At 37.6% G+C, this 24,012-nt stretch overlaps 1 protein-coding gene across 2 annotated transcripts in view; it reads right to left on the bottom strand.

Moving 5' to 3' along the window:
* The window catches only part of KCNH7 (potassium voltage-gated channel subfamily H member 7), a gene marked incomplete at both ends in the record, with an annotated part of 421,921 nt that extends 407,642 nt beyond the window's left edge, over positions 1-14,279 (bottom strand). For both annotated transcript variants that reach the window (XM_079783286.1, XM_079783285.1), the window contains 2 exons: positions 12,267-12,497; positions 14,204-14,279. In XM_079783286.1, coding sequence (XP_079639412.1) covers positions 12,267-12,497; positions 14,204-14,279 — 307 coding nt within the window. The remainder of the gene's footprint in view (positions 1-12,266; positions 12,498-14,203) is intronic.
* Between the last annotated feature and the right edge of the window lie 9,733 nt (positions 14,280-24,012).

Genomic DNA, 24,012 nt, shown 5'->3' with positions numbered 1-24,012 from the left:
TGCAAGGATTAGGCCGAAACCGGCTCTCCTACATCCCCCAAGGGGTCCTGGATTGCGAGAGGGTGGTTCTCAGATGATGCACCCTGGAATCAGGCTCCCTTCTCTCTGGTTCCAGTTGTGTCACTCAAGAACCACAGTTGCCAAGTCACTGCAGCTGGCAGCGCCTGTGTTGAGCATCTGCCCCCTGGTGGTCAGTGTGCATCATAGCTACCAGTTGGAGCGTCTGTTCCCTAGTGGTCATTATGCGTCATAACTACCCGCCAGACAGAATGGATGGATGGTCGCTTAGGCATATATATATATATGGAGAGAGAGAGAGAGAGAGAGAGAGGTGTGTATGTATATACATATATATATTATATATATATACATATATATATATTCAGATGCAAACTACCAAATAAAAATTATTTTCACTAATCAAGATTTTCATTATAGTCTGCATAGATAATAAGAAATACTGAAAATAACTTAAGATCCAATTTATTCCAAATAGAAAGGAGAAAAAGTTCACAGAATGCTGCTAAGTAGTAAACAACCAGTACTAGTTTCTGAATCTGGGGCTTAAAAAACTGCCAGCAAATTACTGAAATGAAATGCCAATGTAAAGAGCAGTTTTTGGAAGAGTGACCCTCTGGGCATCCAGTCCAGACAATCGGCTATTCGAGAGATTCCCATCATTCCCTAGTTTTGGCAATTCAAAGCATTGTTATCTATATCATAAAAGGCCTGTTATCTATATCTTAACGGTGGAACCACCAAAGACTGGTCATCAGGAGGCTGCGCGTGGGGGGAGAGACGCGCAGGTGGGCGGGGAATTGACTCTTGGTCCCGCCTCCCGCCTGGCAGGTCCGGGTCTCACAGGATATCATATGCTGGGCCTCTAGTCTTTAAATAAGAAAATAAGTTGCCCCATATGTTTTCTACATGTATTTTTCAGAAGATTGTGGGTTAATTTCAGTAATCAGACAAAATGATACTATTTTCATAGGGTCAAGAAATATGAAAAAGAATGCTAAGTTTTATTATTAACAGTAAATATGCAATTAAGTGCACTTGCTTTTGGAGTTTTATTGGACAACAGGTAACAAAGGTTTTTAAGACACACAAATTGTTCTACCCAGTAGTTATACACCTAGGATTATCCACTAAGAAAAAAATTAGTGAAGGTGTGCAAGAGGGATATACATGTTTTCACAATTGCAAAAACTTGGAAAAGGATATATATGTTTTCACAATTGCAAAAACTTGAAAACAATAAATTGTTCAATAATAAGGTATTGGTAATATTTTACTTCCTTTAATGCCAAACCTTGTGAGTATTAAAATAATTTTCAGACTTTCCATGTGTTAAATATGATATATTCATTTAACATGTTCATGATGAATTTCTCAGTGAGAAAACTGGCTACAGTTTAGTATATCTAGTGCTATTCTGGTATTGTAAAAATAATTGTGTATGTGTGTGTATTTGTATAGGAAAATTATAGACAGAATACATGCCATCATTTGGACATTTCATAGGTACAAGTGGCTATTTCATAGGTACAAGATCATAGATCTTCTTTAAAATTTGTTCTTTGTATTTTCTAAATTTTTGACATTGGAGTTAAAATCACTGTGAGAGAGTAAAGATATGGAGTTTTTGAGGAGTTGGTGAAATTCTGTATCAGTATGTGACTGATGAAGTGTCTGCTGATACCATACAGACTTTACAATCTCAACTCATGACTCTGGGCTTGGGAAAAATAAGGAAATGTGATGGGAAACCAGTGTATGAGGTGTTTTTAGTGTGTGGAGATAGCAGAAAAGGACATCAGGATAATTTTAAGGTTTTATCAGTATTTTATCATGTGTATTCAACTAAGGATTTTCAGAGAAGGTTAAAATGTCTTGCAAACTTGCATGTGTTATTGTAAGAACATGTAGACATATTCTTTATTTTATTGATCTGTGGATACTCCATCAGAATCAGCTGACTGCGTAGGTATTAAGGATCTACCTGGATTGTCCTGAACATTCATCTCACTCCTTCTAGTCTAACTGAATAAGAACAATTAGTTATTGTGTCTCTTTAGAAAGAGTCACAGGTTATTAAGTATTAGAATGAATTGCTTTATAATATATAAACCACATGGCACAAGTTATTAAGTTATTAAATTAATAAACAACATAACTTGTTAATTTTACAATTCTCATATTAAGCAAAATGATAAGCAAAGGAGAATGGATGAATGAATGAATGAACAAATGAACAAGACTCTAAAACCTGCCACCTGACATTTTCATTGCTGAACAGGTATATTCCTGGGTTCTTTTAAATTTATTTTTTGCTTTCCTTACATTTCCTCTTTTTTTTTTTTTTTAATATAAGTGCCTCCAAAGAGTTCAACGTTAAATGGAAGAAAAAGATATAGAAACAAATTATTACAAAATAATTTCGTAAGTGGTCTAATAAAGACAAGGGAAAAAACAGTTAGCAAATGCAAATAAGGTTGCCTGAGGGATTTAGAGAAGACCATGCAAAGGAGAGGATGGTGGCCGCTGGGAGGAGCTCAGAGATACAGATAGGTGGGTATGCAGCAAGAACTGAGTCTGACATTTGGCCTTAGATGAAGAAAACAGGAGGTGTTTTAAACAAACCAGACTCATCACACCAGTAAATTTATGATTTCCCTTTTAAATACTAGTTGTGAATTTGGTTAACTCACATATTATTCCCAGGGAATAAAACTTATTTGTGGGAAAAGGAGAGGATAAGAATACAATAGAGCTTCTGCTGCTGAATCACTCTACTATATGAATGTTCTTCTGGACTTCCTGGATAACGATGACACAAATAGCAGCCGAGAGGCCCTTTACTAAAAATATCCCCCTACTATAAATTGACCATGTAATTTACAGTCCAAAATGGGGACATCTGTAAGGATTAAAAAAAGAGTGCAATTAATAATTATGTAAAGATTACAGGCATATGCTAGCTATTTTCACTCTACTGAAATCAAACACCCTGTAATATAGATTCATTTTGTATGATACATTCTGTTTAAAATACAAAATACCTAGATAAAGTTCACTTCATTTACTCTTAGATGTGAATTAAATTAATCACATTCATACCTCATATAATCCAATAAATCTAGTATTAAGAACTAGAATTAGAACATAAAGGATGGAATAGGATACGATTTTAAAAGTGTATCATTGCCCTGGCCAGTATTGCTCAGTTGGTTGGGCATTGTCCTGTGCACTGAAAGGTTGCCAGTTCAATTCCTAGTCAGGGCACATGCCAGGGTTGCAGACTGAATCCCCAGTAGGAATGTGCAGGAGGCAGCTGATTGATGTTTACCTCTCACATTGATGTTTCTCTCTCCCCCTTTCCTTTTCTCTCTCTCTAAAAAATCAATAAAAAATACTTTTTATGTTTTGTTTTTTTGGTTAATCTTCATTTGATGATATTTTTTCCCATTGAGAGAGAGTAGAAGGGAGGGAGGGGGAGAGAGAAACATTGATGAGAGAGAGACACCTTGATTGGTTGCCTCCTGCAGGTGTCCTGGCCGGGTCCAGGGAGCGAACCTGCAACCAAGTTACATGCCTTTGACCTGGAATCAAACTTGTGAATCTTCGAATTCACGACTCTATGCTCTAACCATTAGCCAGGACAATAAAATATTTTTATAAAAAGTGTATCATTGGAGACATTAAGGTTTGCAAACATAGACAGATCTAGATTTTAAACCTCATCTCCATTTTGCTCTGTGATTATCAGTACTTAACTTCTCTGGACTTCAATTTAATTTGTAAAATGTGTCATTAAAAATCAGATAAAGTAGCATGCAAAGAGACAGTCACATAATTAGAACTCAGTTAACATTGGTACTTTGGGAGAAGATATAAATTGTGTAGAGAGGTACCGTCTATGAAATACAGCCAGGCAATGAAAACCTATAAAGCACATCTATGTGTATTAATGATCTAAAAATGTATAGCCAAAGATCAACTGATTAACATTATTTGAAAAATGGATGGTGTATCTAGAAATTTTTAGCAAAACTAAAAGAAATTTTTACTAATTTTGCTAAGCGAAGTAAATGGGAATTTGATTAAAAATTATTCACATAACATAATGTTGCATAACTCTAACATTAATTTTCTTGAATTGATGGGATCTTAATTAGTACATTCAAAGACCTTAGGATGTGATTTCAATATGTGGTCTTTTATATCACAAATAAATTTTTGTTACTTTTAAATATGTAAATACATTACTTAGTTTGTCTTAGATGTTGTTCTTTACTTTATATTTGAGAAGTTGTTTGTGGAAACACCACTAATTTTATACTTTAATTTTTGCCATCATGTCCATCATCTTGGGTCATTAATACAGATTTGATTGAATAGAATTAAGAAGGGTGTTTTGAGCATAGAGGTCAATAATCAGTATGAGAAGTCACAGCCATTCTAAGTTGTATTAAACCCATGCAGTTACTATATGTTTCTCAAAACCAACATTTCAAACAACATGCAAGAATTAATACCCTATCAAAACAAAGAACAACAAATAGAAACACTCCTTATGTGCCTTAGGAAAGAAGAGGAAAAAACAGGAAAGGAAACAACAATGACAAAAACAATGGTGAGAATCCACCTGCCATAACCGTGTCTTTTAATTGGTCATCCTGGAGGAAAAAGCAGGCAAACAAAAGCCTTGTGGCTGGGCAGCCTTGCCAGGACCCAGCTAGCACAGTCTAATTTGAGATCATTTTACAAACTGAGCCAACTAAAGGCGGAAATGCACCCACAGTTCTCTCTCTTCCTACCCTCTAAGTACCCCCCATGCTTGTTCTGCCCATTTTTAAAGTAAAAAGTAGAGTGAGGCAGTCACAAAACAATAACAAGGAGAATTAGTACATATGCAAACCTACTATAAGTGAGAAAAGGGCACAGGAGTTGCCTCAGCCAGGAGATGAGCTGTCCACAGAAAGACTACTTTTATTTTCTTAATTAGATATTTCATATAAATTAAAGAAACAAGTGGAAGATATAAAATGTTCAGGTACAGTGATAGGAGCCTGGTACTCAATTTTCTCATAAACCACCTGTGACAAGTGGCAATTTGACCTTCTTAATTGTTTAGCAATAGGACAAATTTCCTCGATGGTGATTAATGTCCTACTGCTGCCTGATTCTATTGTTTCTTGGTAGTTCAGTACTTTTGCTAAATGCAGACAGCATCATATATATAGAAAGAAAACATTCCTTTGACAATAATAACTTTAGACTCAACACTCTCATTATTGATTGACCCTAAGGTCAGCTTCATTGTCAATTAAGAATTTTGAAGAAAACACTGAAGGATAAAATCCTGTACTAGATATAGAATGCCAATACTGTGTACCTTGTATAGTAAGTAGATGTCAAACACAGCAATGAACTCAATTCAGAAAAGACCAGAAGAAAACTTTGGGTTTAGCTAATACATAGAGATTGTTGGAGACACCAGTGAGAGTCATTTTAATTTGGTGGTGAGTGAGTGACACTTGGGTGACTGGTTAATGGATTCTGGTTAATAGCTTCTCTCTAACTCTTTACTAAATGTTTTTCTAGCTAGTTGCAAAGTTATAAGCTATAAAAATGATTTAATACCTTAGCTTACTAATCAAAGACATGTGTCCATTAATAAAAATTAAGGTGAAAATTAATAAGAACAGTTTAGAAGTGTTAAGAAAGTAAGAAAAATCAAAACATCACCCTTTCCTCAGAATCTCCTGATCTCAGTTGGTTTCTTGTGGTTTTTATTTTCAACTCTGTTGTACCATATCTCATCCTCTGTTTATTCTTTGTGTAAATGCTAATTGAGCTCATACTTCATAGTAGGTTCTCTTGCACATATTCTGGACACAGAGATTAATAAAACTTGGTATTTTCCCCTAATAAACAAAAAAAAAAAACACCACCAACATAACAAATGATGTTAACTACAATAAAATGTAATGATATGTAGCACACTCCAGGTGCTACACTGGAGTTGAGAACCCAATATTAAAGACACAGAGGTTATGTCAAATAATGTTCTGGAGCAGACAGTGGGGGCATCAGGGAGGACTTCATATGGAAGTCTTTTGATCTGTTTTTGGAAGGATGATAATGTTTCTTTAAGGTGAGAAACTGAGAGAAGAGCAATCCATTCAGAGACTCTTTGTACTGATTATTAGGAAAACTTCTGAAGGGCAAGGAAAGATGGCTTATTTGAGAAACTCTGAGCAGTCAAGCATTATTTGAACATAGATTTTTAGGAGAAATGTAGTTGGTAAGATATGTAACTAATTTATATTTATTGAGCACATATTATGGTCTAGCAACCATGCCATAAATAATGCTATGTACTTTATTGTACACAATATATTCACACAGCCTAACAAAGTAGATGATCTTCTCCTAATAAAGATCAGAAAAGACAACTGAGGCACCAAGAAGGTAAACTTAATCATGAAGTTCACCTAGCTATTCCCAAAGCTGATTCCTCTAAACATATCCTAGTTGAAATCCAAATGAATTCAGCTCTGAAGGTCACCAAGCATCCTAGTAAACTGTCTAAAACAGTATCTTGAGAGTTTTAATGAATTAAGATAGATTTTTCTATCCTCACCCGAGGACATATTCTTTGATTTTTAGAGGGAGCAAGCAAGTGAGAGAGAAGAGAGAAACATTGATGTAAATGAGAAACATTGATCTGTTGCCTCCTGTAGATGCCCTAATCAGGAATCGAATCCACAACCCAGGTATGCACCCTGACCAGGAATGGAACCCAAAACATTTGGTGCTCAAGATGATGCTCCAATCAACTGAGTGAGCCACACCGGCCAGGGCTAAGATAGATTTTTAAGCCAAGCTAAGATGAGCAGCAAATATGGGTCAGGCTTCACCACTTTATGAACTGTGTGTGATTTGGAAATTACTCCATCCCTCTGAGTCTCAGTGTTCTTCTCATAAAATGGGGATAATAAGAGTATATACCTTATTGTATTGTCATAACTATTATTGAATACATGACATTCATTTACAATGATGCTTAGCTCCAATAAATCATCAGGGTATGTAATTCTCATTTCAGAAATAGCTCTCTGATGGCACTGTGGGAAATGGGTTGGAGAGGGAGGGAAACTTCAACGCTCCAGAAGAAGGATTAGGAGAGTTTCAACGAGGGTACTTGGCAGTGCTGGAGAAGCGGGAGTAACATTGGGAAATATGTCAGGTGGAAAGATTGAAAGGAATTTCCGACCACTTTCCGAGGAAAGGGAGAGAGAAAAATTGAAAATGATCCTGAGGCTTCACATTCAGATGGCTAGATGAGTGTTGATGTCTTAACATGTCATGCTCCAACTGCTACTTCCCTGTGACTCAATTATCCTAGGCTCTCCTGGCTGCTGATGGCAAGTAAATGACTTAGTGATTATTTATAGCAAAAAAAATAAAAATAGCATTGGAAGCCAATAGGAGCCAGAGAAGCCAGTTCCACCCAACAAATCTAGCCTATGCAGATAGCCCTAAACAACCCCATTCTCAAGCCCATTGGGTGTGAAAATAACTGAGTAGTTATCTCTCAAGGACTTCTTTGTAGCACCGAAGTAGCCTAGAGGTATGGTGCTGGCTTGGCAAGTGGTGAAAAGAGGCTGATGAGCACAGCCCACCCACAGTTTTAGGACATTTTGTTTTCCCTTGGGATAGTACTGAAATAAAGTTTTCAAATTGTGAGAAGTGACTTTTGAGAATTCTGATTTTTAGCAACAAATCCAATTGATTAAGTTTAAAATGTATAGACTATCTAAAGTCCATAAGATATTATAAAGTTTTGGAATATAAAAAAATATTTTAACAGTAATGTTGTTACAGTAATATTTCATCGAATGAAACATGAAAATATATAAACAGAAAGTTAAAATGAACACTGAAACAAACCCTAGGCAAGATATTACCTGGAAACTTTTCTTATTGTTTGAATTCCTCACACACAAAATATATGTCTATTCTTTTCTAAAAACTACCAATTCAGGAATGAGGAGAGCGGAGTATTTTACATGTCACATAACTTATATAAAGCTATTATCAGATTTATTTTGAGCTATTAAATTTTTAACTAAACTACATTGTCTCTTTAATAAGTTATTATTACCTATAAATGACAAAAGGTGATAGGAGATATACATAACCAAGTAGAGTGGGGGAATAAAGGAAGGATGGTAATTAACCCTTAATTTTATTCTCCGTTTATATAAAAGACTCTTCATTCAAGAGTATGTATATTCTTTTTTTCTTTAGAAACAATTTCATTAAAAAAAACATCTTGTAGAGAAGATAGAAATGAACATTAGTCACTCTGTAATACAAATATCCTGAAACCAGGGATCAGTTTGTATCCTCCTTTGCATCTCCTGTTGTTCCTCTAGTGCCAAAAACATTACCTTAGAGAAAGGTGGCCCTCAGTATGTATCCTCACCTTCACTCACAACAACACACTTTCTAGGAGGTTTTTCCAAATTACTCTTAGATATGGCAGATTCACCTCTTTTTACTTTAGTTGAATCAAACGCTGCCCCTGGAACTTGGTATTGACCCCACTATGACTGGTGTCCTGTCTGGATCTGGTCCCAGTTTGGATCAGAAAAGGACTTCCCTCAGCCCCTTCTCATCCTTTAGTTCTTTAAAGGCAGCTCAAAGATAGGGCTATTTCTGATTTGTTAACAAAACTGCCATTGTACTGTGTCTAAAAGCATAATGGGGAAAATAAAGGAATACCCAGACCTTTAAAGATAATGGATTTCAAGTTCTGTTTTCCTACTGGGTTAAGACTTTCATTTCTCTTGGAGAAACTTACTTCCATTTTCCAAATGTTTAGAGTTTCTAGATAATTTAAGGTAAAAATCTTCTACCTAAATGTGGCTGAAGTGGTTTAGCACTTAAACCAGCTAGCTCTAATCCATGACACACACCCAACCAGATCAGCAATAAACTAGCGATGACTAAATCAGCCCTTCTGTTTTGTTTTCTTACCTTAACATCATCTCTAAACTATAAGCTAATTAATAATGGAAGTGTTTACTATTTCTCAATCACTATTCTTTAAAAGGTGAAAAGGTATTTTTAGAGTGAATATATTATGCTACTAAAATATTTACCTATTCTTATATAAGCTTCAGCATAATTATAGTTTTGTATAATTAGAGTTTTATGTCAAAAGATTTATAGCTTTATCACCTCAAGCAATATTTCACAGCTGCCAAGAATGACTTATACAATAATGACTTAAACTGTAAAACAGAACCCTCAAAGGAAGGGCTGTCAAATATTCCTCCCCCAAAATAACTAGGCTTTTAAAAATTGATATTCTGGTAAACAACAAGTCCAATTGTGCCCACTAAAATCCCCAGAACTGGTAGGGTGGGAAGTGTTGCTTCACAATGGTGATGATGTAGCTCACCTGTGGGAACTCGCTCAGATCATGGGGTCTAAGGCCTCTGGCCATGTTGGGAAACAAGCTTTGGGGAATAATGTCATGCTCATATTTTTGCTACTCCAATATGAGTGAGTGAAAAAGTGGAAGCAGAATATCCTAAATTTTTGTTAATATGCTCATTGTGCATATTGCAACACTATTCATATTCCTGTGACATGCTAAATTACAGTAATGTTCCATGGAATGGAACATGAAAGTTAAAAGGATAAGTAAAGAAAGCATTTTCTATATATACTTCAGACACCAAGAACCTCTAAAAAATAAATGATCTCAATAATGAGGAATTAAGGAAACTTTGAGAAACAAACCAATGAAAATGTTGCTGATTTTGTTCCTTCCTGCTTTTATAAATGTAGAAGAGTGGCTGACAGAACTCTAACAGGCAAGACTTTCAAAGCATTTGAACTTCTGAAGCTCTGACTGAAAATGGGGATGCCATGTGAATAAAATCAATAAACTCTGAAGATTCTCTTCAAAGTATATGAACTAGTAGCAAAAACACAAGTTGATTACATTCAAAGTCAATAATTCTGACTGTGTCTTTACAATCTAAAAGGTCATTCAAATTAATATTTTTCTTTAGAAGAAAAGAAAATGTTTGTTTTCCCTATAAATAAAAGCAAAACATGGCAATACTTGTCATTAGCTCTAAAAGTCCTTGTAGACGGAGTCACTTCTATAAATGAAGCCAACAGTATCAAATCATCACCAAATGTTGATGACTTCTATACCAAACAAGCTTTCAAATAAACATTCTTTGTCCAAAACAGAGAGGTTTTAATTTATATAACCGAGCAAATCACTAAAATAATAAGATTTGCATTAGTCAAATATGAACATCCCCACTATAAAATTTTTAACATTCAAGTTTGTGATAAATTGCTTTTAAAAATGCTTTTAAGGTGTTTTTGAGATTATTTTATACTCATATTATACAAGCTAAGCTAGGTTTCAAAACATCACTATTCCAATGAATAAAAACAACTTCTATTTGAAACTACTATCTGAAAAATATAGTTAGTGTCCAAGTACTCTGGACAGTCTAGATTCATTTTATACTTAAATTCTCTAAGTTGAAAAACTTCTGAAATGTCCCAGGAAACAAAATGACCAAATGTGGGCCAACATGACCTGTGGTAACCACAATGCAGACTGTGCCAACATCATGATAAATATTCAGATAGAAAAAAAAGTCAGACATTCAAATTATTCCAAATGTCAAATTGTTGGCATCAGGTACACACACACACACACACACACACACACACACACACACACATACGTTGCATTTGGGTAGTTAAAGCCTCAGTCCAAGAAATGTTTTCAAGACAACAGAGCAATTAGGCTATTTCTAATATGCCAATATTACTGATTGAAAAGTCTGGGAAAAATGAAAAGAACTTTAAAAGCTATCTCTGTATTGGTTGATAAACATATAAGTATTTTCATTCCAAATTAATTCAAAATTACACAAACCTGTTTTTCCAATGATACTTTGTTATACATACCAACTCAAATTGCTATCAAAAATCTAGTAATTAACAATTGTAAATTTTCTATCATACAGTATTAAATTATGAAAAACAAGAGGAAGAGTTAAACCTTTTCCCTGCTAGAATTTGTTCTCTTTATTTTACTAAATGACAAGTAATGATATCATATAGGCTATAACACATCACTCATGTATTCATTTTCAAAACTTGAGTTAACTAAAAAGCTGACTAAATACCCTTCTGTCTCAGTAATTTATATCAATTAAATAAAAAGAAATACATGATAATGCAATATCAACAAAACTAACTACAGCATGCATTTAATCTATTCCCCTTTATCCCTAAATTGTCAAATATAATTAAGTGTGTACATTTGGAAATGTGTATCTTTAAAATAGGTATATCTGAATATTCATTACATGTGAGTTTATATACATACATATTATGCACTTAATGAATGCATATCCATTAAATGTGATTTTTGGAGAACTTTTACATATCTAAAATATTTATGGTCCCACAGCAAGCCTGAAAGAAGGAGTGCCCTTGAAGTTGAGGTATGACCTTAAATGGAAGATGCCAGTTTTGCTGCAGTTGTAAAAATGAATACTAATAACTCCACAGTATCATAGTCCCCTTTCTCCATTTTGTTTTTTAGGGCAAATCTTGAATATATGAACAGTCTTTATTATTTGAATTACATAGATTTACTAGACCAATTTTAGAAGTTCCTATATATCATTCTTAATCTTGTATGAAAAGGAACAAAAGAGAAAAGAGGTGTTGTTACCTATCAAATAAAGCTGAAGATCCAAGAAACATTTATAACTTAGTAGTTTTAGTTTCATATGTAGTTTTCAACAAGACTTTGCTTTGTAAAGAATTTGAGTTCAAGCAAATAAAACTCTGTATTTTTTTCTCCCACAAAATGCATATCCATTAAACCAGTAAATCATTGGCCCTTTTATCATCCCTTAGAAAGGGGAGAGAGTAATAGTGATTTGTGGCATTCTGTCCCCAGCGACATTAAGTTATTACACTTTTGAAGAGTACACGGTACCCTTATTCAAAGAAGAAATTGTTCTCACTAGTCCATGAAGGAGAGTATCCATATTTTTTGAAGCCTAAAATACTATAAGCAAAGTATATCTGTACCTGAATATCTGGGGTTTTTCTGAATATGAACTTTTGGTTTTCAGTTGTCAAAACTTCATTTCAATGGAATCAAACACAAGAAATTCTAAAAAGGTAAACTTTACCATTTTTGTGATAGTAGGTGACCTCCACTTTCCTCTCCTCTGACCCCAACAACGCTTGTGCAATTTGGGCAATATCATGCTTCTTGGTCTCAGGCCCATGGAGGAAGTCGCAGGTGCAGGGCTTTTGCATGACATCTGGCCTGGAGAAGCCAGTCATCTCGCAGAACCCATCGTTGCAGTAGATGATGGCACAGTTCTGCACTCTGGCATTTGCAATGATAAATTTTTTATCTGCAATAAGAAGACAGTAAGGTATCTTTTAAAATCCTTCCACAATATTCTCATAAGCATTGGAATAATTTGTTGCATAAGAGGAGATATAAAATGCAGGTACTTCCCAAACTGCTAACTGTCCAGGCTTTTGAAAAGAAGAGAAAAAATAACAACAACCTTAAATATGAAATATTGGCCATAAGCCGTTTTAACAAAAATGTATTAAGGACTACTCTTCAAATTTTGAGAATATAATTTCCTAACTAACCTAGTTCTCCAGCCCTCTAACCCCCGGGATTCTAATGACAATCAGCTGCCCCATTGATATTTCAAGAATACCATCTAAATGCAAGGTAAATATTTTCAAAGCCAAAATAGTGAAACATCCTGTAGCTATCAGATTCCTCACTTCCACCTTGACCTTTAGAGTACAACTTTCTCAAAGTAGTAATTATTCCTGGATTTGGCTTTTCTCTATCCCTCTAAGGCATACGACACATACATCATGTCAAAAAATAAATAAAGCTATTAACAATGAAAGTATTTCATATTAATTAGCAGTTCAGTTAATTAATCAAAGGTTCAACTTCTCATAACACATATTTTCCAGAAGATAAACATATTTACACACACACACACACACACACACACACACACACACACACACGGTAAATATCATGTTCACACCTTTACACTTCAACTTTGGGAGAACCATGAATTTTGTGTAGTAGTAGGTATTTTAATACAAATGGTTTACTACTTTTGATCACATATTATATTTACCCCTTCCAGATAGAGTATGAAGCAGGGTTTACAAGTTTATGTTATACACAAGGTACTATATACTCATGTCACTAAAGACATTGCCAAAATAACTGCAAATTGTACAACATAAATGTGTGTTAATGTGGTTTTAAGAAAATGTGGAATATCAATGACCAAGTATAGGATTTAAAATCAACATATTTATATAACATTCATTCATTATAGTTAGTCCACACGAGAATACTGAAATTCTCTGCATTCCATCTTTGTGGGATTTACTTAGTGTACTTCAATTTTTAAATTTCTAGCTAGACATTGAAGGGGATAATTAAGGGACAGAAACATTCTTTTGAATAATGAACTATTTTCATTGGGAATCAGCACGAATCAAATATATATTTTTTTTTCCAAATTATCCTGCATGGGGATAGATTTACATTGATTCAATGTAAAGTTTAGCTTCTATAAACTGGCAGCCAGCAAGCATCCAAGTCAAGCCACAGCCTTGCAAATTAACCAAGGTGAGGTATAGTTTGCAGAGCCATTTCCATCGCTGCTACCATTTACATTCTCTAGTTCCGATAGTATTCTCTGCCCTGCTCCTGACTTTCAAAAAGTCCGCAATTAAAACAGCTTCAAAACACAGACCCAGGTTATCCTAGTACGTTCCCTTTAAGATAGTAGAAGAGTAGGACATCAAGTAGCCAGGCAGATAATGGAGCAGTGGGAGAGGAGGATCGAATTGCCTCCAATAATGGAGACCATAATCTAACATGTAAATCAAAATTAATCTCCGAGGGAGAACACTCCCGCTGCCATTGGAACCTCCCGGCTGGGTTTCACAGCCGCCTAACTTGCCAGAGCCCGGAGTTGCCTTCCCCTCCGCTCGTCAGCGGCGGACGCCAAATGCACTATCAGAAGCGGAAAAGCGAGGGAGAGAGGAGAACAAATGAACTTACTTTGCCCTTCAAATTTCCGTATGATGGTGCCCAGAAACGTGTTTTGTGGTGCCACGTGCCCCCTGCGGACAGGCATGGTGACCCCGGTGCGCCGAGGAGCGCGCCCCCAGCTCCGAGTTCTCCCGGGATCTCTCCTCCGCTAGAGCCCAGGCCGGCGCGCCAGCCGCTCTTTGTGGCAGAGCATCCTCTTTGGAAAGCAGAAATCTCTGCCCATTAGCGCCACTTCTAGACACCCGCTTTCCCCGCCGGAGTCCGGTCCCTTCCCCTCACCTCGCAAACTGCCGCGGGTGAGAGGGTTTGGGGGTGGGGAGAGGGAAGGAGGCGGGGAGAGGGGAGGCGGCGGGGGAGGGAGGGAGGAGGAGGGAGTGGTGGGGGTGGGGGTGGGGAGAAGGGGGCGGGGAGTCACAAGGGCAATTGATCCGTTTCTCTTCCCCAAAACAGCGCCAATTTCCCGCTGCAAATGGGCTTAACGGAGCTGTGAGGATGGCTAGGGGGATGGAAGACTTGTTAGGCTGTTGCAGGAAGGGGAGAAAGAAAAGGAGGCTGGGGGGAGAGGGGGGGGGGGACTTGACGTTTCTGTCCCCGCCCTCTCTCTCTTCCTCTCTTTCTCTCTCCACACACACACACACACACACACACACACACACACCACACACAAACACCAGCACACACACCACACAGACACACACACACACACCACACACACACACACACATATACACACACACACACGCACGAGCGCACGCGCGCGCTCCCTTTATCCCCAGAGCTTGGGCGCCGCCACAGCTCGGATTACTCAAGCGAGCTTAGCGGAAGCCAGCCAAGAAATCTCCAAAACTCAGTGACAAACAGCTACTCTGGGAAGGTGATCTCCATGGCCGCCAGCCCCGGGCTCCATCCCTGAGCCCCTCACGCCGCGGTAGCTAAAACCCTTAGCTGCAAAGAAAAGACAGGTGGGAGCACCGTCCCTCCGAGAGGACTATTTCTAAACTCTGGTGGCGTTCGGGAGGTTGAGCATTGAGGAGGAGCCACTTAAAGGTGCAGGTTGAGCCTCCGGGTGCCCTGGGGTCCCCGGGCTCCGCAGAGCTGGGCGCTGACGCCCGGGCTGAATGGGCACTCTGGTCCCTGCCCGGCGCTGAGCCGCGCCTGCCGAAGTCTGAAGACTGGCGCTGGCGCTGCCGCCGGGCATGCCCAGTTTCACTGCTTGAACCCTTAAGGGGATGCAAGGTTGGGGGGTGACTCCGTCTCGCGGTGCCAGAGGCTGAGAGGAAGATGAGAAGGCCAAAGACCCTCCTGCGAGCAACTGGTACAAAACGAAGCAAGAGTTTGAAAGGGGCGAGCCTGGGCGCCAGGGGGAAGAAACAAAAGGTGGGTGGGGCTAAGAGTTACCAGCCTTGGGTGACCTCCCAAGCCACTCATCTCCTGAACACGCTAGGCACACCAGTCTGATCTCTTCCACCATTTCTAAGGAATCATCTCATTTGGGGGGGGGGGGGGGAAGGGCTCAAGGGGCAGAATCGGGTCCTGTTCCTTTTTGCTTCTCAGAGCACACCTACTCAGGAATCTCCTCGTATAAGCACACACACGTCTGCCCAAATAGTCCTCCTGGAAACTTAGCAAATCAAATGTGACAAGCCATGCCAGGAGAGGTGGTTTTCTAAGTTGTTGTTCTAGTTTTTCTTGCTTCTTTTGGCTTCATTTATATTATTCTCTCCTTTAACCCAATAGTCAGCCTCTCTCCATGCCCCTTCTTCCAATGGAAATTGCCACCACTACAACCTACAGAACTAGAATGCTGACAAACCTGCTGTCCAGCTGGGACTAAAGGATGCAGAGCCCCCATATCCACACATGCAGTTGCCTGATAAAGTTTTGGGTGTTTCTGTGCCCTGAAATAGTCAAATTCATATTTTCTCAGTTTCAACCTCAAATCTGAAATAATAAAATAAAATAAAAAAGGAGGATGGGACTGAGAAGGTCCAAGAGGGAGGGAAACATTAGGAAGGTGAATCCTATAGACCAATTTTATTTTACGTTCCAGAAAACACAAGCTAAAGGTAAAAATTCCAAACAAAAACAAGAACCTAAGCAGTTCTTATTCTTTCATATCAGAGTAATGAAAATGAATTAGAAAGCTGAGACGTCTGAATTTGAACTGTTGAATTCCCCAGGTAATTAGCTTTACTTAAAAAGAAGCAATATATAGCAACCTCGGGTTCTTATAGTAGCTTGAGCTTCCCTGAATCTGTGCAGGTTCCTCTCTCGGAATAGAAAAAGACACGCTCCTCCCGTGCATGGCTTTATTTACTTCCCCTTTTCCTATAAGTAGATCTTTCTGTCATTCCTTTCGCTAGCTGCAGCCTGGCTTGGGAAACAGCACTGTTCTCCCAGGTGCTAAAAGTGTGAAGGAAGCTATCCATGGTGCTGACTCTGGCTCTGCCTTTAGCAATTGTAGCAACTGCTCTCTGCCTACTCCAGCAACATAAAATAGAACTGCCAACTCAGGCAAGTGGCCCCAATATATTCATATGCACTACTTGTCTTCACTGTATGTCCACAGAAACACAGAGTGCTCTTTGCATCCAATTTCTAAAACACCTTCTTTTTCTACTTTGCTTCTTAGGTAAATCCAAGCTCAAATGCATTGCTCCCAAAATGCCTCAAGGGCTCCAGAGAAAACTGAACAAACCACATATTGTGTGGGTTGTAATTAAGTTTTTATGTGCACTAAAAAGGCATTTATAACACAACAGTAAGTCATGTCAAAGTCATGTAAAAAATACATTTATCAAACCACATGTAAATTGGGTGAATAGATGTTGCTTTAAAGGGAAATAGGCATTTCCGAATGCTGTTTGAAACACATGTATCTGCCACATGGCAAGATGCCTTGACATGCAGAGAGTAACTGTGCATAATGGCTCTAGTTATGAATCTGATATTAACTTTCACAGACTTTTTTAGTCTGAAAACCCTTGAATTTCACTTTAAGAGTAGAAAAGTGGTTTCTTCGAACAGAAAAGTGGCATATTGCGCTCTGAAGTATTCTTTCTCTACAATCTTTAGAGTAGTCTCTGTTTGTCCTGGGAAATTAAATGCATGATGGTTAAAGTTCCATTGTCTGTGTTCATATGAGCAATCTCTGTGGGCTTTGAATTTTCCCCAACCTCATTTAGCTCTAAGATTAGTTCTATTAAGGATTTAGTGTAAAATCATAGGACAGTCTATAACCTATGTACTGTAATTGATTGATCTGAGCAGAAGATTAAAGGCATCCTGTTTCTAAATTACATCAGTAATCGTGTCCATGCATTATACATTGGTACAGTGGAGACAAGTACATCAATCTATATTCAGCCAGTAATAGAATAAAACTAGAAGATGGTAATCATGGCTGCTTGCTGGCTGGAAGATTACCCCTCCTCTCTACAAAAGCTGAGTTTAGATTTTGTGTTGAGGCCAGATTTTATGAGTTTTTAGTATTTTGGATCTTTATTTTTAGAATTCCCATTATTGAACAAAGCACATAAGTTCAACTGATGAAAATTATCAAGGGTATAATTTAATACTCAACATGATCTAGTTATGAGCAAAGATACAGAACAGACTCAGATATATTCTTAAAATTACTTAATTGTCCCTATTGCTTTAAAATTAAGTAGTTTAGTATTTAGAGTATGTTAAAAACTTTTTAGCAATGTCTACCACATTGCAAGTACTCCATAAATTCCACACACATAGAATTTTGTATGTAAGCCTACAGAATTAATGAAGACCTACTCTAGAACCCTACATTACAAATTATTTAACTATCATACATTAATGCTTGAATCTTTAAGGAAATGGTAGCAACTGTTATGGGCTATTTAAGTGAAATTCTTATATTGAAAGAGAATGAAAACTTTTTAGATCAAATAAGCAATGCAATTTGTTTCACATTTTTGAAATTAAGTAGAATATAAATCAATGAAATGAATGTGAAGTTTTCTCAATTTGGCAAAATTAGTTTAATGATCTGATGACCACAATGCAGCATTAAAAACACTAAGGGGATCCTGAATTATTTTAGTAACTAAATCACAATCACCATAGAATAAAACCAGAAGATGGTAATCTAAGAAGCATCTGACTTTATATTTATAAGTGAGGCAAATTTGGCTTATATTATGACATGTAACTCTAGAATATTCAAAGAGGAAGACATTTTGAGTTCATCTGTTAAAACAATAAAATTTCTGTGCAGGCAGGAAAAATTGTAATGTCACCTAAAATTGTCATTTATAACAAAAACTAATGAAAATAGTTAAGCTCTCTTGTTCATAGCTCCCTTTCTAAAATCAGTATAACAATCTCCAACTTTCAGTTTTGTCTAAAAAATAACTAGAAAAATGGATATAAAATACCTAAAGCAAATTCTGGCAGGTGGTAAACATTTAAATAACAGTTGTCCTACAATATAAGCAGTCTATATTTTGAAGGTTAGTAAATTAATAATAATAGCACTAATATATAGGATTTAACTAATTTAATTAAGATTGTGTTGGTGGCATGTGTGTTTGAAGTATAACAAGTAAGGTATATCCCTGTCCACCAGCCCCTTCTCCACCCCATCATTCACTTTCTCCCAAAGTACTACTGCTAGTGCATGACAACCCCCAATATGTTCTTCCAACATAAACCTGCCTTATGTGTATAAAAAGGGCATTATCGAATGCTACACCTGGTCTGTTCTGTATGATTCATCAGTTATTTCCATTTCTAAATATTCTCCACCACCTCGTTTTGCTGAATGCTATATATGCACCTCATCTGAGAAAATGAGAGAAGGAATTATGTCAAGAAGCAGCCAGAATAACTCTTTCATTGGATGTAGACTATAGCCATGCTGCCTTCCCTCCAATAAGGCTTTGGCATGCTCCTCCATTCTTTTTCATATGATGTTTGCTTTCTGTTTGTTTGTTTTTTTACCCAAGATACCATTCACTTTGTCTTTCAGTCTCCTGGCTTTTCATTAAGCTTTAATCCCCTCTGTTCTACTTGGCACCCCAAGCTATGCCTGTTCAATGTATTTCTGACTTGGCAGGATAGTTCAGTGGACTGGCAGTTTTGAACTACCTTTACAGTCCTACTAAATAGGTCTCTGGGATGTTGCCTCTCCAGGGGCTTTGCAATAAACACAATTTTCTCAGAAGAATGTGAACTTGTCTTGATCCCCTGGACTCTGCTTTGTCATTAAATGACACTGGGTTGGAGATGTTCTTCTGGAAAGGTGGTGGCCTTGGTGAGAGGTATAGAGCAACATCTTTTCTCTGACTTGCCCAAGTTCTTCTACCTCTGGCCTCTGACACTCAGCATACATACCTACATGGCTACTCTTGTTAGTACAGTGTTGATTTTTCAGAAAATAGCCATATGCCGGCAGGTTTGCTTAGTTTTGACACACTGTCTCCACCACAGTGGCTGCTCTGACAACATGCTTGGGGACTTTCTCATGGATTGTTGAATGAGGAGGCTGAGCACGCTAAAAGTCTCATCTATTTTCACCTCCGCAGCATGGTTTATACCTGTGTTATGTACCCTAGAATGTTTTTCACTTCCTATTTCCAAACAGAAAGATTAGTGTTACAGAAGTACCTACTTATTCCCAGTCCAAAAGATATAAAGATTGTACTTGAAGTTTTGCACAAATTTCTCTATGATTTTACACTCAGCAAATGTTAACGCTGGAAGCCATAGTCACCTCCTAATATAGGTCCAAACCTTTGAATGTATTTTGTCATAAGCAGGCTGCTTACATTGATTTCTTAGCTCCTCTCTTAGACCACTCCTTAGAAACAAGGAGTGTGACACTGTGGCACAGCCTCAGGTGGCATTACAGGCCTTTGCACAAGCCAACACAACTTTTCTGCCTACGTCACCTTTGTATAGACTTCATTGAATCAGGCTGTTGTCATCTTAACATCTGTCTTTATGAGTCTGTTTATCCTTACAACTGCCCTTGGCTGATTCAGTCTGACTCATTGCTTGCTTGTTTCCTTGCTTTGGAAGGCTATCCAATACTTGAGGAAGGAAATTGCTAAAAAATATATATACCACTGCAAAGGGGTTGGGAAGAATGTGGAACAGAGAGGTGGCCAGGCTGGATGACTCAAGTATAAATGACTGAGAAATTCTTGGTAAAAGATCCGTCTGACTTTGCGATCAAGTGATGTAGTATAGGAATGGTATTAAAGGGAATAACTGTCCCAAGCAAAATTACAAACTAATTCTTTGAATGGCAGCAATTTAAAAAGGACATGTAAGGATTTAATCCTTTTCATTGTGTAGAAGGCCTCCTGGGAAGGCACCTGAGCATTCTATATTGGTCCCTCTTACGCTTTAGGCCAAGAGAGACCCTCTTCTCACAATTCAATTGCTCACAGCTGTTGCATGAGCTCTCTGTCCATGTCGAGGTTGAAGTCTCGTGATGACTGGTGCTATGGATCTGTCTCTCACCCAGTGGGGCGAACTGAGCCCTCCCTGGAGAAGAAACCCGGGTTCCACAAAATATGTGATCAGTGCTGGGGCCCCGCCAGCAGGCGAGGGGATCCCAAGGCAGGTGCTGGGCATGGAGGCCATGGGGGCATAAGTTACCAAGGAGACAAAACTGAATCTCACATCACCCTGCTTGGCCCCGGAGGATGGCTGGTTAGCCAGAGATGGGTAAGATTCCTTAAGGGAGGAACAACCTAAGCCAGGCACAGTCGCAGAGGGGCCATCAGGAGAGAATTTGGGGATCAACAGAGGTGGGGCACAGACCCTCACCCCCCCTAACATTGCAGGGGCCTGAACCCTAGCCCCTTCTGAGGGAGGTCTCCTGCCCCCATGGCTGCTTCGTGCTTCCCATGCCCAGCCCAGATGAGGACTCAGGTGACCGACAGAGACTTAGTCGACAGCAGATGCCCTCTCACTCCAACAAGAATTGTTTGAGTTGTCTTGTACCCATGGTGTGGGGAAGTGGGTTTATGATATCTAAATCCAGCCTACCACCAGGAATGCTCAGGACCTACTCAAGAAGGCAAATAATCCTTTCCACTAATATTTACAGGGTAAAATAAGATCATTGTCAGAGTAATAAATTTGACAGTAAAATAGTAGTCAAGTTTTCAGGCAAATTTAAATTGGCTAGTTGAAATAAGAGAATATTCTAGAAAAATTAATTGTACTGGACAAAAAGGTGTTCCTAAAGTGTTAACTAAAATTTTTATTGGTAGTTCATCTCATGATAAAAATGCATGCCATGTAATGAACCTAAAAGAGTAATATTATAGTGATAAAAATTAAAATTTAGAAGCCATCAAGACTACATTATAAAATTTTCAAAAGCATCCTAATATTTAAATCAAAAAGGGGGGGGGTAGTAGAAGAATATCATGTAAGGAAAAATATCCTGTAAGTAATTACATCTAGAAAATTAATACTTTAGAAAATTAATTGTAAGGCTAAAAGCAAGACACCCATGAAAAACACACAAGGTGTCAAAACAAGCCAGAGGAAAATCATTTGGGCAAAAAATGAAATAGGATCCCAAGTGAAATTTATAGAAAATATTCCTTTATTAACTTTTGGTCGAGAATATGTTTATATATTTTCAGAAAACAACTCCGAGACCATGTGGATTCCAGCAACAGAGAGGAATCGACAGGACTACTCCAGCCATCAAGACAGAAGAGAAGCAGTCCAGAGATGGAAGACGCTGACGTCACCTTGCCATACTAGCAGTTAACAGCTGTGCGTCACTACAGGTTGCCCAGGACCAAACCAGAGAGGGTCAGACCAGCATTACCACCATTTGTCCACCATCCAGAACTGAAATGTCATGGCTGACATGTACACATAAGGAACTGTGTGACATTGAAATTGGGTCTCAAAAGAACTGTTGGCCCAGAAAGAAACTCACTACAGACTGATTCATTTGCCTGTCAGCATAACCATTATTGCTTGTCTCATTTTCGGTTCTTATAAGTGTATTTCTAATAGCACATGATCTCACTCATCTAGGGGAAATAATGAACAACATAGACTGATAAACAAGAACAGGCCCAGAAACAAGGAGGCATGGATCAGACTGTCGGGCCTCAGAGGGAGGGAAGGGGAGGGTGGGGGTAAAGGGGAGAGATCAACCAAAGGACTTGTGTGCAAGCATATGAGCCTAACCAGCGGTTAAGGACAACAGGGGTTGGGGGCATGTGTGGGGAGGGGTGTGGGCTGGGAATGGGGGGATGAGGACAAATATGTGATACCTTAATCAATAAAGAAATTTAAAAAAATAAAAATAAAGGGAATAATTGTCTGATGCTGATATGTTAGAGAGGTACTTCAAAGGCTCCTTGACTTGAATATTTAAAGTTCCTAAGATTATGCTTTTTTTCTCCCTTTGGCTGTGTAACAAACTGTTTTAATCCATGGTTGTGCCTTATTGCTCCATTAAAACTGTATCCTCTGATCCATCAATAAATACTTGTAATTAAAACAATAAAAAAGTAAGATGTAGAATGGAGTAGGTAAATCATACTCATACTCATTAGATTGAGTGACTTAGACTAATACCAGTGACTGCTCTTAATGTATTAACATAAGCATACCTCATTATAAAATTGAATATTTCTTCAGAAAATTTAGATGCTTTTTCGATAACATACTTTCAATGTTAGTTTTAATCTAAATGGCTATTATCCACTTTACTTGAGATACTTTGTGATAATATACTCCACATTCTAGTTTATATCCAAATGGTTAATATTTGGCTCATCTCATTAATTGCATGTGAATCTTACTTTAAGAGTGAGGTCTTTTCTGTGAAGAATAAGATGTTTGTAGATACTTGCCTATAACATATTACCTATACTCTGATTACATGTGTATTTTTAATATATTCATCACACATTGAAATACAAAGTAGCTAGTGACCTGATTTCTTATAATTTATAAAATCTATGTTTGTTAAAGTGAAAACAAATAAACATAGATATTCTAGGTGAAAATCTGGTTTGATACAGTGTTTTGGTAAGGTTGTTTTAGAAGATGATTTATTTAATCAATTTCTAAGTAATTTAGCACAGAGGTCCCAAATGAGCCAGTTGTTACACTTTATAGCTTTTAAGAAGACTAAGATAGTATATGAATTTTCTTTCATGTCAGTAGACCTTAAAATCGTTTCTTAGTGGAAAAATGTACTCTTATTATTAACCAGATGAATTATTTGTTGTAGTCATTAACTAGAACTTGACTGGTCTTTGCAATATGGAAATATGTACTTTTTTTTTCTAGAATTATACTATATTGCATTGCTTCTTTTATAGAAAAAATAATTTTAGTTATTTTTAAAATGTTTTCTATATCTTTGGACAGATTTATTCTTCTATACAAATTCTGTAATATTTAAGCAAACCTATACACTGGGAACCAGCCTTTTCCTAAACATAATTTGGAAGCTATTCTTTCAGGTTTCCATATCTGTTCATGATGGAATAATGGCATTAAGACTTAACAGTTCACTTTTAACAACTATATAATTGAGCAAAATATTGAAAACAACAGCTTCCAGACATAGAACAAGAAAAATAAGAGTCTATTTCCTGAAAGAAGAGCAAAAACAAGGTGAGTTCTATGACTGCCTCAGTGTACCAGCTAAACAGAATTTGCAGACCAAAGTGCACAGAGTGGGAAACAAAACAGAGCTTGAAGAACTGAATTGAGGAGATGAAGTTTGGAGTTTAGGGAAATTAAGTCAGCTTGAATTTGTGGAGCAAAATCATAGAGAGGAGGGA

The sequence above is a fragment of the Cnephaeus nilssonii genome (assembly GCF_951640355.1).
Source record: "Cnephaeus nilssonii genome assembly, chromosome: 10".
Lineage (NCBI taxonomy): Eukaryota > Metazoa > Chordata > Mammalia > Chiroptera > Vespertilionidae > Cnephaeus > Cnephaeus nilssonii.
The sequence above is the reverse complement of the archived record's forward strand: the minus strand, read 5'-3'. Positions and strand labels throughout refer to the sequence as shown.